The sequence below is a fragment of the Pongo pygmaeus genome, chromosome 16 (genome assembly GCF_028885625.2).
Source record: "Pongo pygmaeus isolate AG05252 chromosome 16, NHGRI_mPonPyg2-v2.0_pri, whole genome shotgun sequence".
In the NCBI taxonomy this organism is placed as follows: domain Eukaryota; kingdom Metazoa; phylum Chordata; class Mammalia; order Primates; family Hominidae; genus Pongo; species Pongo pygmaeus.
Genome location: NC_072389.2, coordinates 84,406,019 through 84,422,127, shown reverse-complemented (window position 1 = coordinate 84,422,127; position 16,109 = coordinate 84,406,019). Strand labels below are relative to the sequence as shown.

The 16,109-nt window shown below is 38.6% G+C and overlaps 1 protein-coding gene across 3 annotated transcripts in view; it reads right to left on the bottom strand.

Annotated features, from left to right (window-relative positions):
- IREB2 (iron responsive element binding protein 2) overlaps positions 1–16,109 on the bottom strand; it is a 62,944-nt gene that overhangs the window by 20,423 nt on the left and 26,412 nt on the right. For 2 of the 3 annotated variants that reach the window (XM_054450873.2, XM_063652810.1), the window contains exons 4-10: positions 15,440–15,577; positions 14,340–14,558; positions 10,235–10,304; positions 8,919–9,102; positions 7,473–7,612; positions 4,805–4,976; positions 2,786–2,886 (exon numbers count right to left, since the gene is read on the bottom strand). In XM_054450873.2, the coding sequence (XP_054306848.1) occupies positions 2,786–2,886; positions 4,805–4,976; positions 7,473–7,612; positions 8,919–9,102; positions 10,235–10,304; positions 14,340–14,558; positions 15,440–15,577 (1,024 nt within the window). The remainder of the gene's footprint in view (positions 1–2,785; positions 2,887–4,804; positions 4,977–7,472; positions 7,613–8,918; positions 9,103–10,234; positions 10,305–14,339; positions 14,559–15,439; positions 15,578–16,109) is intronic. The other variant, XM_054450874.2, reaches the window with a different exon arrangement.

The following is a 16,109-nucleotide window of genomic DNA, read 5'->3' as shown; positions in this document are numbered from 1 at the left end:
GGCCATCCATCCCCTTTCTCTAGGGACAGGGCCTTGCTTACGATGCTGGTCTTGAACTTCTGGCCTTAAATAATCCTCTTGCCTTGGCCTCCCAAAGGGTTGTAATTACAGGCATAAGCCACCACACCTGGTCTGCTGGGAATTTTTTTTTTTTTTTTTTTTGAGACAGGGTCTTGCTCTGTTGCCCAGGCTGGAGTACACTGTGGTGCGATCTCAGCTCACTGCAACCTCTGTCTCCCAGGTTCAAGCGATTCTCCTGCCTCAGCTTCCTGAGTAGCTGGGACTACAGGCGCATGCCACCATGCTCAGGTAATTTTTTGCATTTTTAGTAGAAATGGGGTTTCACTGTGTTAGCCAGGATGGTCTGGACCTCCTGACCTCATGATCCGCCAGTCTCGGCCTCCCAAAGTGCGGGCCTCCCAAAGTGCTAGGATTACAGGCGTGAGCCACCACGCTCGGCCAGATTTTTTTTTTTTTTTAAGACAGTCTCACTCTGTTGCCCAGGCTGAAATGCAGTGGTGTCATCTTGGCTCACTGCAACCTCCACCTTCTGGGTTCAAGAGATTCTCGTGCCTCAGCCTCCTGAGTAGCTTGGATTACAGGCCCCCACCACCACACCTGGCTAATTTTTTTTTTTTTTTTTTTTTGTATTTTTAGTAGAGATGGGGTTTCACCATGTTGGCTAGGCTGGTCGTGAACTCCTGACCTCAGGAGGTGATCTGCCTGCCTCAGCCTCCCAAAGTGCTGGGATTACAGGCGTGAGCCACCGTACCTGGCCAAGGGTTTTTAACAGGCATATTTATTTCATTTTATTCTACCACCAAAGTTTTCCCATTGTTCTTATTCTTTCCATTTATGTATTTTAAAAAATGTGCACAAGGAAAAAAAATGGACAAAGCACTAGATCTAATAAATAGAAGTGAAAATGATTGGAAAATGATCAGAAGTAAAAAGATTTGCCCAAAGTAGCACACAAATTCAATTTCTACGTGTCCTATATGTATTCATTTATTCACCTAACATGTATACTGAATATCTACTATGTGCCAGCACTGTTCTAGGAGCTGGGGATACAATACCAAACCTAAGTTCCTGTCCTCATTGAGTTTAATGAACAGTTAACCAAAACTGTAAAACCATGTTGTTAGAAATCCTTGATGCACTCCTAGAAAATGAATTTTATTAAAATTAAGGCTTCCCTGGAAGTGAATTCTGCCTATTTTGATACAAATTTCCAACAGATTTTTTTTTTTTTTTTAGACAGGGTCTCACTCTGTTGCCCAGGCTAGAGTGCAGTGGCACGACCACAGCTCACTGCAGCCTTGACCTCCTGGGCTCAAGCCATGGTCCCTACTCAGCCTCCTGAGGATCTGGAACCACGGGAGCATGCCACTACTCCTGGCTAATTTCAGGTAAGTATTTACTTAGATTGTAAAATATCTTTAAAACCAACACATAAGACTGCATAATAGTGTGTATCTTTAATAGCGGAATTTTGCAAAATACACAAGTAAACCAGATGCAGATAACATCAAAACTGATTATTCTGAAGGGAGATATTACTCTTATCATAAAGTAGAAATAAATTAGAGCAAAGAATTAAGAGTCACTATTATTATTTTAAACACTAAAAAATTAGACTTCATAGGCTGGGCTTGGTGGTTTACACCTGTAATCCCAGCAATTTGAGAGGCCAAGGCAGGAGGAATTGCTTGAGGCCAGGAGTTTAAGACAAGCCTAGGCAACATAGCAAAATCCTCTCTCTACCAAAAAAAAAAAAAAAAAAAAAAAACCCAAAAACCACAACTAGACTTCATAAGATATTACAAAATTCACTGTAATAAAACTCTATGTAAAATTAATGAATAAAACAAAAGCACTGGGCTACAATAACATTACTTAAATAATAATAATAATGATAGCTACCCCCTCAGCCAGGTCCAGCGGCTCATGCCTGTAATCCCAGCACTCTGGGAGGCCAAGACTAGAGAATCCCCTGAAACCAGAAGTTTGAGACCGGCCTGGGCAATAAAATGAGACCCTGCTCAGGGTCCAAAAAATAATAATATTAAAAAAATAGTAATATTAAAACAAAACAGGGGTTAAGCATGGTGATGGCTCATGTCTGTAATCCCAGCAAGGTGGGAGCTTGAGCCCAGAGGTTGAGGCCACAGTGAACCATGATCGTGCCACTGCACTCTAGTCTGGTGAGAGAGCCCGACTGAGTCTCAAAAAGCAAAACAAAAAGATTAGCTACCCTTTATTGAGTATTTACTATGTGTCTGGAACTATTCTATGAATTTGTTTTTAATATCTAAGAATCCTTAGAAGTAGATATTATTGTCATATCTAAGAGATGAGAAAACTGAGGCAGAAAGGCTAAATAAATTGCCCAAGGTTATACAGCTAACACGTCTTAGAGTTGGGATTCAAACCCAGGTGGTCAGGTGCTCCAGAATTTATTATTATTATCTTTTTCCTTTTTGACACAAGTCTCACTCTGTTATCTAGTCTGGAGTGCGGTGGCACAATCTCAGCTCACTGCAACTTCCGCCCCCACAGGCTCAAGTGATCCTCCCACCTCAACCTCCCAGGTACTTGGGACCACAGGCGCAAGCCATGCCCAGCTAATGTTTGTATTTTTTTGCAGTGACAGGGTTTTACCATATTGCCCAGGCTGGTCTCAAACTCTTGAACTCAAACAATCAACCCACCCCAACCTTTCAAAGCGCTGGAATTACACAATTTATACTCTTTACTGCTAGGTGGGTTATTCTGCATATACCTGGGAGTATTCAGGTTCTCCTGAAGAATTCTGGTCATTTCGAAACAATTTCACAGCTTTAAGGTATGTTTCCATTGATTCGAGTTTGGCTTTGCTAAAACCTAAAACGAAGATGAACAAAACAACAACGAAATGCAATGAGAAATTTATTTACTTATTATTTTTTTCAGACAGGGTTTCACTTTGTTGCCCAGGCTGGAGCGCAGTGCTGCAATCACAACTCACTGCAACCTTGACCTCCCAAGCTCAAGCAATCCTCCCATGTCAGCCTCCCAAGTAGCACCCCACCATGCCTGGTTAATTTTTTTTTTTTTACAAATGTTTTGTACAGATGTGGGGGGGGAGGTCTTGTTTTTTTTTGAATAGGGTGGTTTCGAACTGCCAGCCTCAAGAGATCCTCCTGCCTTGGCCTCCCAAAGGGCTGGAATTACGGGTATAAGCCACCACAACCCACCAATAAATTTATTATTTTTAGAAATAGGGTCTCACTGTGTCACCCAGGCCGGAGTACAGTGGTGCCATCATAGCCCACTGCAGCTTTGAACTCCTGGGTTCAAGTGATTCTCCTGCCTTAGCCTCTCAAGTAGCTAGGACTACAAGTCTGTAATGCCACACCTGACTAATTTTTTATTTTCTTGTACAAATGGGGGTCTTGCTATGTGGCCCAAGCTAGTCTTAAAGTCCTGGACTCATGTGATCCTCCCGCCTCAGCCTCCCAAAGTGCTAGGATCATAGGTGTAAGCCACTGAGCCTGGCCTCAGTAAGGAATTTTGAAATCTTTGGGGGTAAGGATACTGAATTCCAGTGATGAACAAGAAACAAATACTATTGACATTTCTCTTTCTCCTAACTCTTGAGAATCTACCACGTGAGCAAGCCCAGACTACACGGAGAAACCACATGAGGGTGTTTTGCCTGACAGCCTTACCTAAGTCCTCAGCTGACAGCTCATAATTTGCTGTTAGACATGCAAGTAGAACAAGCCTTCAGGATTCCAGGCCCTGCCTTTCAAATCTTGCAGTTGAGGTTCAAGACATGAAACAGAGATGAGCTGTCCCCACTGTGCCCTGTCTGAATTACTGGCCCCACTGAAACCATGAACCAGTAATTACTGCTTGTGCAAGCCACTAAATTTTAGGATAATTTGTTACACAGAATCACTAAAACCTTAACTCAAGATTAATATGCAAGGAACGAGGCACTTCTAACCATTTCTACTTTGAATGTTCTACTAACTTAAATGCAGAAGTTTTGCATTTGGGGGATCATTCCCTCCACAATTCTATATAACCATTCATCAATTTTGCTGTCTGATTAACTAACATAATAATCTGCCCATGCACTGAAGAATACTAGAATATATCCTCCAAATATGTATCTATGCTTAGAAATGAGTAACTCTGCAATGATTACTTCATTAAAAAGATTAAAAAAAGAGATCTTACTTTTTAAATAGCAGACTTATGAAATATCAACATATCTTGTTTTGTAGGTACTTTCTATTTTAATCTAAACAGTCAATAGAAGAGTGGCCAAAATTCCTAGTTAATCAGGTTACAAAAAGATTTGGAACCTGTGGTCGTATGTTGTTTTTCGCAAAATTTTGCGCTTCTTCTTCTTTAGATAGAAGACTGGTTCCCAAACCCCTGTGTCTGATAGCTCCTCTACTCTTGGCTGTAGAAGGGGACTGCTGTGAATATGTTTAAGGCTGACTTCCATTAAATTGCAACCTCTGACCCCTAAGTAAAGATGGAGGTATCTATTATTATGGGGAAACAGTAAAGTCAGGATCAACGGTTTGAATAATTCCTTTAAATTGCTTTCAATGGGTCACAGGGAACTAGGGTTTGAGGACACAACGCTCTTTAAAGACATCTGATGTTTGCTTGAAAGTTGTTGTTTCAACATAATGTAATTTTGTGAATAGTAAATAACATGTATAAGGTAGTAACTTATAAAATATTATCAAACACATTGGAAATGTAACATGTTTATTCTAATGATCTTTTATCTTCTTACCTGTATGTTCTAAATGTTTTAATGTCACATTGTCAACAGGGAAAAAGCTGAGGATAGCACCATATTCCGGACACATGTTTGCTATTGTAGTTCGATCAACTATAGATAATTGTGAAACTCCACTTCCAAAAAACTCAACAAACTTTCCAGCCACTCCTACTTGCCTGAGGTGCTACATAAGGGATACACAGAAACACATACAAAATTGCAAAGATAAGATTAGCAAGGATTGTCTGAAAACTATAAAATATAATTTTTAACCAATACTAGTGATGGTGAAGGAATGAGATCCTTCATTGTCCTTATGAATCAACTCATTCTGGTTCTGGGAGTATTTTAAGATAAGAAGTAAAGAGAAGACTGGTCCAATGTCACTGTTAATCAGGGTAGAAAGGGGCCTGAAAGCTCAAGGTGGCTATAATTAACATTTTCATGTATTTGAAATCAGGGTACATCAACTCAATAGTGTGTCTGTTTAGCTGGCAGCTCTTTTTCTTTCTTTCTTTTAGAAACAGGGTCTCACTCTGTTGCCCAGGTTGGAGAGCAGTGGTGTGATCACACAGCTCACTGCAGCTTCCAACACCTTAGCTCTAGCAATCCTCCCACCTTAGCCTCCTGAGTAGCTGGAACTACAGACATGTGCCACCACACCCAGCTAATTTTTAATTTTTTTTTTTTGTAGAGACAGGGTCTTACAATGTTGACCAGGCTGGTCTTGAACTCCTGGCCTCAAGTGATGCTCCTGCCTTGGCGTCCCAAACTGCTGAGATTACAGGTGTGAGCCACTGTGCACAGCCCCTTATTCTTTCTTAGCAGTGCATAAAACAGTGGTGTTTGCTCACCACTGATGGCATCTTAGACTTAATGAAATACTAATAGACTGATGAAACTGTATATTTAAGTAAAAAATTATATACTGGCTATAAACATTTTTCAAATTATAACTACTGGCCCAAATGTTTACAGCATCTGTAATCACAGGCAAATCCCACTTTGGTAGAATTTGTTAATGTGGTTTCAAACTTAATTCCTTCTAAAATTATTTTTCTTGGTTATTATACTATCAAGTAACCCAACCAGTTATTTGTTTTTTCTAAATTGTAAAATGGTCTCAGATTGGTATAGGAAGAGTGACTACGGAGGTGACTAAGAATGAAACTATCCTCGATCTATGAATAATATTAAGCCCTAACATTTTATAAGTGCCAGGGATCACTTAATCCAAACCCTTTTTTATAGATACAGAAACTCAAACCCTAAGTGTAAAGATGTTTCCTCATTTATGGTTACATTTTTTAGGATGAAAGAAACACAGATTAGATATTACAAACCAAATGCTGCTCTCATCAAAAAAAACATAGAGGATTACTCCTATAAGGATCACAAATGGAACAGGATCTCAAAAAAGAAGTAATAATATATTCAATAAATGTAAACATATATAATAGATTAATTTTTTAACAATAAACTAAAATGTCAAAAAACGCACAGTAATATTGTCAGGAAGAAACAGCTAGAGAAGGCTAAAAAGCAGCATTAATTTTCAGGATGTCTAAAGTAAAGAATTGATTTCTGTAAAAACATAATGGGATATTCCTTTTCCTTTAGGAATAATCCTGCAATTCCCAATTTACTACTTGATCTTTTGGTACCATACACTGAATCAATAATTTCTCTAAGATGCCAAATTCTTTTCTAATTAGGGAAGAAGGATCAATACCAAATGCTGAGAGGGAGGCATTATCGTTTCCTTACGCTGGAGTATCCAGAAAGCCTTAGTACCAATAATCTAACCGAAAATGCTGAGATTGGGATCCAAATTGGAATTATATATGGAACATTTTCCAGGTAAATTCATTTAACAAAATAGGACTTAATCATTAAAATAAAGTTAGTAAAAGCCAGATATTTAGGAAGAAGAGTTACAAATTATTGTTCACTAGGAAATCCATGAGCCTGTGTATTAATATGCTTAAGCAGCTCAGTGTATGTATCGAAGTTCTGAAGCCAGTATTTTAAAAATTCAGATAAAAGGTTTTTACATAATAATCCAGAGAACTGTTAAAAGGGCAACAGAAAAATGATATATCACATTTCTACAGTCCATGTTTTTGAAAGCATTACTTAGTAGAGCAACAGTTTCTAATGGGCAAATAATTTAATTAAAGAAGATACAATCAACTTTTGTTGAACTTTTTTTAAAATTCATGTAGAAAAGAGAAAAAAAAATAATGTAGTCAACTAGTTTTTATTAAGGCAACAAGGCACTAATAAGGCATAATGGTTAAGACAATGGACTCAAGAATCTGACTGCCTGGAATCTTTACCCCTTACTACTCAGCCCTTGGACCCTATGGTACGTCACTAAACCCTACTGTACCTTAGTTTTCTCAGAGTTACAATGAGAATAGTAATAGTATCCATCTCACAGGCTTGTTATAAGGAATAAATGAGCTAACATAAGTGAACACAACAAATTTCTTTGTATTTATTAGTACAAAGTAAATGCTACGTTTGTTGTTATTACTATAATAACTATGATGATGTGGCTAATGTCAAGAGACCTGAGGATGCAGTAATGAACCCAAATCCCTGCTCTCATAGAGCTCTTCAATTTTTGTAAAAATAATGTTCACTAAGTCATAGAGCTACCACAACTTTAACTTACCTTTGTAATACCAAGAACAACATCTATGGATGTAACAAAAGGGTTTGATGACCCAGTTAACTCACATCCAACCACCTCTGGTAAAGTAAGAGAAACTGGCAGACCAAGCATAACTGCTTCTGTTTCAATGCCTCCAACCCCTAACGTAATAAAGACAGGTATATTAGCACAGTATATTTAAAGATAATTTATCTCTGTAACATCTGAATCTCTAGGTGTTTCATGAGTTTATCTTACACAGTACTTTACAGAGTTGCTGTATTGCTATTAATGTGGACACCGAACCCAAGGCTTCCCAAAAGAAATGATTCCACTCGCATGGTCGAAAAACTTATTTTACCTTCATATTCAAAGTAAAATATTAGTTTTAAGTATATTCAAGTTAAAATATTAGTTTAAGTATTCATTATGTTAGGCACCGTACTGTATTCAAGATACAGATATAAACAGAATCCAGTCCCTGCCAATCTCACCAAGTTCAGTCTAATGAAAAAGGACAAAAAAATCAACAATTACAACACCCTGTGAAAGAGAAGTTTACAAAGTGAGGTACACTGAACTCAGCAAGGGAGTTAAGACTTTCAGAAGATAACTGAGGCCAGTCTTGGATGAGTTAATAGTAGCCACATTTCAACAAAGTCATGGTCGGCAGAATGGAACATTCTTCCAGAAGAAATAGCCTATGCAAACTCATGGAGTATAAAAGAGCATAGCTAGCTGGGCTCAGTGGCTCATGCCTATAATCCCAGCACTTTGGGAGGTCGAGGTGGGTGGATCACTTAAGACTAGGAATTCGAAACCAGCCAGGCCAACATAGCAAAACCGTATCTCTACTAAAAATACAAAAATTAGCTGGGCGTGGTGGCACGTGCCTGTAGTTCCAGCTACTTGGGAGGTTGAGGCACAAGAATTGCTTGAACCCAGGAGGTAGAGGCTGCAGTGAGCCAAGACTGCGCCACTGCACTCCAGCCTGGGTGACAGAGCAAGATGCTGTCTCCAAAAAAAAAAAAGAAAAGAGACAGCCCACGTAAGTAAAGAAATGACTAGTCTCTAAGATGGGTGTGGGTAAGTGGCTAAAGGGACACCAGAGGTTGTGAAGGGCCTTGTATAAAATGGCAAGAAATCTGGACTTATAAAGAAGACCAGGAGAAGCCACAAAAGTACCTTACACAAAGAAGCAACCTTTGTAGACGTATCATCATCATCATTCAATTACTTCACAAATGGTAGTGCTGTGCTAGACAATGTGTAAATTTCTTTTCATAAATCCTCTTTTACAACACTGATCACAAACTCTCGATTAGGATTTTGTTGTTGCTGCTGCTATTACAGATGAAAAACACAGAGCCTCAAAGAGGCTATAAAAACTCAATAATTTATGTTCTTTTACAATGTTCTTGACATCCTTACCCACAAGAAATGAAATATATTTAGTCATTTACTTACCCCACCCCAGAATCCCTAAACCATTCACCATCGTTATGTGTGAATCTGTGCCGACTACACTGTCTGGGAAGAGGAGGTCCTTTTCTTCAAAAACCACTCTTGACAAATATTCTAAGTTTACTTGATGAGCCATTCCAGTTCCAGGAGGGATTACTGCCACATTCTTAAAAACTCTTGAACTCCACTATATTTTGTTTAAATTTAAGAAATACAAATGTTAGTATATAAATTTGTGCTCACAATCAAGGTGTAATATTATCACTAAAAATATTTTAACTAATGTTCAATACGGTAAATACGAAGTTCATATCACATAGTTAAAAACAAATATACAGATACTGAACCTAAATATATTTTTTATTAAGACAAAATTAATTTAGGTCAAATAAAAATGTTCAAAAAGTCCAGACAAATGGCAGTATTCAATTGTGTTCCAAAGATTCTCAGGAATGAGAAGAAAGAAAGGCTCAATGTACAAGGCCCTCCCTCCAAGCTCTCTGTCCTAAACTAGAGCCACTGTTTTCATCTTTCTCTACACAATAGGGTTTCCAATTAAGATTTCATTTGAGGAACAAAAGCGTTCTACTACTATAAAACCTTTAGAAACTACTAAAGTGGCCAGGCAGAGTGGCTCATGTCTGTGATCGCAGCACTTTGGGAGGCCGAGGCAGGCAGATTGCTTGAGGCCAAGAGCTCAAGACCAGCCTGGCCAACATGGCAAAACCCCGTCTCTACTAAAAATACAAAAATTAGCCAGGCAGTGGTGCACACCTGCAATCCCAGCTACTCAGGAGGCTGAGGCATGAGAATCGCTTGAACCCAGGAGGCGGAGGATGCAGTGAGCCAAGATCACACCACTGTACTCCTGTCTGGGCAATAGCAAGACTCTTCCTCAAAAATAAATAAATTAATTAATAAAATAATAAATAGGCACGGTGGCTCATGCCTATAGTCCCAGCACTTTGGGAGGCCGAGGCAGGCAGATTGCCTGAGGCCAGGGGTTCAAGACCAGCCTGGCCAACATGGTGAAAACCTATCTCTACTAAAAATACAAAAATTAGCCAGGCGTGGTGATGTGCGCCTGTAATCCCAGCTACTCAGAAGGCTGAAGCAGGAGAACTGCTCGAACCCGGGAGGTGGAGGCTGCAGTAAGCTGAGATCACGCCACTGGACTCCAGCCTCGGTAACAGGGCGAGATTCTGTCTCAAAAAAAAAAAAAAGAAAAGAAAAGAAAAAGAAACAACTAAAGATATAAAAATTGTACCTATCATTAGTTTACATATTACAATACAAAAATTTCCCTGAATCATTTATACCTTAAAAAACTGAAGCCTCTCTCGATTTCTGCCGAATTCTACTTCTTGATTTTTTAACACTGTTTCAGGTCTAAAAGGAAGAAGAGCTGGCATTAAATGTATGTATTACAAAAAAGACTTGCCTTGTTTCTTTCTAAGTCATCATTCTTAGGCATATATATACAAATATATTCTTAAAATCCTTGGAAGAACTATTTACTAGGTTTCTCAGAATTATTTTCTTTTTCAACAAAGTTCTGCTTTAAAATAGCACACCAGAAAGCTACAAAAATGAGTTGTATTTTACTGAGTGTAAGAAAGCCTCATTACACCAATGTCCAAAACTGTACTTAAGTGATAACAAAAATACACTTCGTTGGGTTATCCACTGCAAGAAAAGAGGAAAGCAGTAGTTTCAACGACAAGCATGTACTTTCCTCTCCACCTGGCTCTTGTGCCAATTAAACTAGGAGATGGGCGCTGATTATTTCTATGCAGCATTGACGAACAACATCTCAACATCATTTTAGAGTTTAAAAAGAGCTTTTGGCAAAAATCTTTCATTCATCTCATACCAAAAGAAGGCTCTACTTTATGTCTAAGTAGCAGTTCACTTTACATGGATTATAAATGTAGTTTACATGAATTATTTAAACTAAGAGACAAAAATAATTGACCCCTAAGCAGTAGGACAGTACCATTTTTAGAAAATTATTTTTATCTAATAGTTATTTTTAAAAATTATTTCAAACAGCTTTAAGCTGCTTCTTTTACCTGCCAGCTGGTGACTGGGTGTTGACTAGAATATCAATATAACTTAAATTATACATGTCCTCCAGGGACCAGATAATTAGTCCAGATAATTACAGTTGTTTAATTGTCAACCTTTTTTTTTTTTTTTAGACGGAGTTTCGCTCTTGTTGCCCAGGCTGGAGTGCAATGACATGATCTCGGCTCACCACAACCTCCGCCCCACCGGGTTCAAGCGATTCTCCTACCTCAGCCCCCTAAGTAGCTGGGATTACAGGTATGCGCCACCACACCCGGCTAATTTTGTATTTTTAGTAGAGATGAGGTTTCTCCATGTTGGTCAGGCTGGTCTCAAACTCCCGACCTCAGGTGATTGATCCACCCGCCTCAGCCTCCCAAAGTGCTGGGATTACAGGTGTGAGCCCCCACACCTGGACAACTTTTTTTTTTTTTTTAAACAAAGATTACTTTAATAATTAATAGTTGAGTCATCTTTTGAAGCCAAGCATATCTTAGTGAGATTTTTCTCAGGGCTTCAGGGAAAACAGCTTTCTGAGCCACTCCAATTATTTTACCTTCCAATAGCACTTATGGCTACAAAGTACCATACAAACATTTATTGGCTCATAACCTGACTTCAAACTAGGGGGTAATCTGAAGTGCCAAAGATTATGCTCTCATCTTTCGACTCAACTTCTTAAGTCAATAATTAATACTTCATTGACATATTAAAAGATACCAATGAGTCACTACTATCACATAGCCAGGAACTACAATATAATCTATGTTAATACTTTGTAATTCGGAGTCAAAATTATGGGGAAATGTTACGGCAGATTGGATTTTTAGAAATAAAAATATAGCACTAAGCACTTACGATGTGCCAGTTATAAAAAGAAACAAAAACTAAAGAAATCAATGATTTTGAATCAATAAATCTTCCTTTTCGGGAAATTAATTTCTGTATAAGAGGTGTTAATCTCAAAAGTCAACATGCTCCTAACAACCAGGACAACTAGGCAACAGGAACAAGAAAGTGATTACATAAAACTGTCAAAATTTGATGGCAAAAGACTCACAGATTATACTGAATCCTTAGAAAGGAAGAGCACACGAGGTCACTATAACCTGTGGCTTTATAAAAATATTAAGCCCAAAATTTTAGAACTAGGCAGAATTTGGAAGATCCAGTCAGGGACAAAGGAATTAATGTATTATTTGGTACTTATGATAAATGAATGGACATTACTCTTAGCTACTCTAAATCTTAAATGTGTTAAACGTTTTAAAACCTAAAGTGTAAGTAATTTTTTACTAAATTAAAAAAAAAAAAGCCAGGTGGAGTGCCACATGCCTGCAGTCCCAGCACTTTGGGAGGCCAAGGTGGGATGACTGCATGAGCCCAGTTCAAGACAGCCTGGGCAGCATAGTGCCCATCTCTACCTCCAAAAAAGGTAGATAAAATTAGTCAGGCCTGACAGCGTGTGCCTGTAGTCCCAGCTACTCTGGAGGCTGAGGTAGGAGGATCACTTAAGCCTAGGAGTTGGAGGCTGCAGTGGGCTATAGATAGTGCCACGGCACCTCAGCCTGGGTGACAGAGAGAGACCCCCATCTCAAAAAAAGAGACAGTTTACTAACAATGGGATAAATTGTTATATTTTACATGAATTATTTAAACTAAGACAAAAACAATTCACATAACTCTCTTAAAAATAAAAAGATGGCTGGGCACAGTGGCTCATGCTTACAATCCCAGCACTTTGGACAGCCAAGGTGGAAGGATCACCTGAGGCCAGGAGTTCGAGACCAGTCCGGGCAACACAGTGACACCCCCTGTATACAGAAAAAATTAGCCAGGCATGGTGGTGCATGCCTGAAGTTCCAGCTGCTTGGGAAGCTGAGGTGGGAGGATCACCTGAGTCCAAGAGGTCGAGACTGCGGTGAGCCATGCTCATGCCACTGCACTTCAGCCCAGGCAATAGAGTGAGACTCTGTCTCAAAACAAAACAAAACAAAACAAAACAAAAAAACCCACTTTGGAAGGTCAAGGCAGACAGATCGCTTGAGCCAAAGAGTTTGAGACCAGCATGGGCAACACAGTGAGACCCTGTCTCTAAAAATAAACAAATAAATTTTAAAAGTTTGGAAACTTTATACTATATATTTTAAAAAGCTGTATGACTCCTTTTTTTTTTTTTTCCCTAAGACAGAGTCTTGCTCTGTCACCCAGGCTGGAGTGCAGTGGCGTGATCTCGGCTCACTGTGATCTCTGCCTCCTGGTACAAGCGATTCTCGTGCCTCAGCCACCCAAGTATCTGAGATTACAGGTACCTGCCACCATGCCTGGCTAATTTTGTATTTTTAGTAGAGATGGGGTTTCGCCATGTTTGCCAGGCTGGCCTCGAACTCCTGACCTCAGGTGATCTGCCTGCCTTGGCCTCCCAAAGTGCTGGAATTCCAGGCATGCGCCACCACACCTGGCCATAGAACTCTTTTTCTTATTTAAAAAAATTAACCATTAGGAAATCTAGCCAAATCCTAGGAACAGAATTCTTTTCTAGGCATGTTTACTACTTTACATGTTACCATACAGGAAATCACTTATTTAAAAGGACTTACTAGATTTGAAACATAAAAAACAAAAATTTTATTGTTAACATAGGGCTTTTTTTTTTCTGTCACGCCCAGGCTGGAGTGCAGTGGCATGATCTTGGCTCACTGCAACCTCCACCTCCTGGGATCAAGAGATTCTCCTGCCTCAGCCTCCTGAGTAGCGGGACCACAGGGGCACGACACCACACCCAGGTAATTTTTTGTAGACACAGGGTTTCACCAATGCTGCCCACGCTGGTCTCAAACTCCTGAGCTCAAGCGATCCACCTGCTCTGGCCTCCCAAAGTGCTAGGATTACAGTCGTGAGCCACCACGCCCAGCCAACATAGAGCTCTTAATGCGACAGGAAAAGATAGGAAATCCTCTAGTAGGAAAAAAATGTTAAAAATATATACAGGGAATTAACATAAGAAATATGAATGACTAACGAGTATATGAATGGTACAAATATACTAAAATAAAAATTTTAGTTTAAAATGAGACCCCATTTTTCTGCTTAGTCAAAAAGATGAATTCTATTTACAGATAAATCTTAAGAAAAGTTTGCTTTCTTAGTAATGGTAAAAGAGAATGGTACTTAGAGATCACCATTTTTACAAAATTTACTTCTTTTAGTATAACAGGAAATACATATAAAAATTCAATCCAGTACTTAAGTGTGAAGGTAACATAATATTAATTGGGTGGGAAGGAGAGTAAATTTGATTTTCTTAACTGGAAAATAACCTGGTATTAATAAACATTAAGAAAAACAATCTCATACTCAGGCACTGGTTGCAAATGAAAAGGACACAGGATGGGTGTATTCTCAATCTGCGAAGAAAATGTTCCTGAGTTTCGGCCTAGTTCTCCAGAATCACAAGATCCTCGGCAGGTAGTCTGGCCTCTGCAGGGAAGCTTCTTAGGCTGCACTTTAAGTGGAGAGAGCTTTCCTGCTTTCTGCAGGTCACCACCTCCAGGATTTGGTGCATTCTGTATTGCACTGTCATTCCAAAAAGAAAACAAAATAAAGCCATTTAAAAGGGACACAAATTTAGCTCTTAAAAAAAAATGCACACTAGCAACGCTATCTGGAGGTAACTGAATGATGTTTGAAGGCTAATGTATCATTTAACTCAGGTTTCAAAGGCAAATCTCAGATTATATATATATATAAAAAGAAACAGGTCATTTAAATTTACAAAAATGAAAACAGAATTCTAAGTGTCCAGTAAAATCACTTTCATATACTCTACCAATTTAAATAACTTTTAGCAAGTAGTGAAACAGATTTTTCCCCCTAACAACTTAAAAGAAATTTAGAGCTACAGTTTATCTCGAGGGCAAAACCTCTCTCATGGGCTACAACAAATTGCAGTCTTATTCCACTACTCCAAGGAATGTTTTAAAAAAGTTACTTTATGGCAACAGAAATATGTCTTCTCTAGTTTGGTCTTGGTCAAAGGGGCCTTATAAATACAAGAAACTTATTTCAGTGGAAGGAAAATAGAGCTTTAGTGAGTTCAATGTTTTTAATCACCAAATAATTAAAAACATTCATGGCTCACATGTTTCGATTCTTTCTGAAAGACAAGTAGGTTAAAAAACAAAAAAAGAAACAAAGACTGATTTCAGAGGTTCACTCCAAAAAGCAGGTCCTAGGCTTATTCATTTCTATCAAAAACGGCAGCAGAAACACGCAAATATGAAAAAAAACCCACCATCCCATAAACTTTTCACCAGTTTTAGCTTTTATATACTAGCCAATACTAAATTTAGCATACTTTTCTCTGCCATAAATTATCTCTATTCCTTTTCCTCTACATGACACATTTCCAGCCAATTAACTTGCATGGCTGTCTATAAATATCTGCATTGAAGTACCATTTACTGAAGTCAATCTGTAAAGAATGGTCAACTGTAAGATCTGTCGGACAAGCAGGATGGACTTTCTTAGGATCACCTCCAAGAGTTTTCACTGCCTCCCTCATAGCAGCAAAATCCACCATTGCTGGTATTCCACTAAAAAATAAAGAATGGTCAAATTATAGTCCAAATTGTTTTTTATACATGCTTAATAAATGATAAGTATAAACTTTTTCATTTTCATATTTTAAAAAGTATCCCTGTCTAGTTTACATTCATTTTTCATAATGTACTTTATAAGTTAGAAGTATCCTGTTTAATGAGAATTAACATTAAACATTATCTGAGAACTGAAGTACTTGGGCAAATATGCCAAAAAAAATTAGAGACAATTTTTGAGGCATAAGCGAACTTCAGGGAAAATACCTGTGAAACTCTTTTGCCATGTATTTTTTTGATGCACCCACCTCTTACCCTAGTTCCAGCCCCTTCCCCCTAGTGCCTTCATGTTACCCCAAAGCTATCCACAGTAGCTTTTTCCATTTTACATTCATCTACCCATCTATCCAGCCAACTATATAACAAGCATTTACCAAATGCCTTCAGTGTGCTAGACACCAATGGTACAAGGCCAAATAAGACATAGTTCTGGCTCTCAAAAAAATTTTAGGGAAGATAATGATTAAAG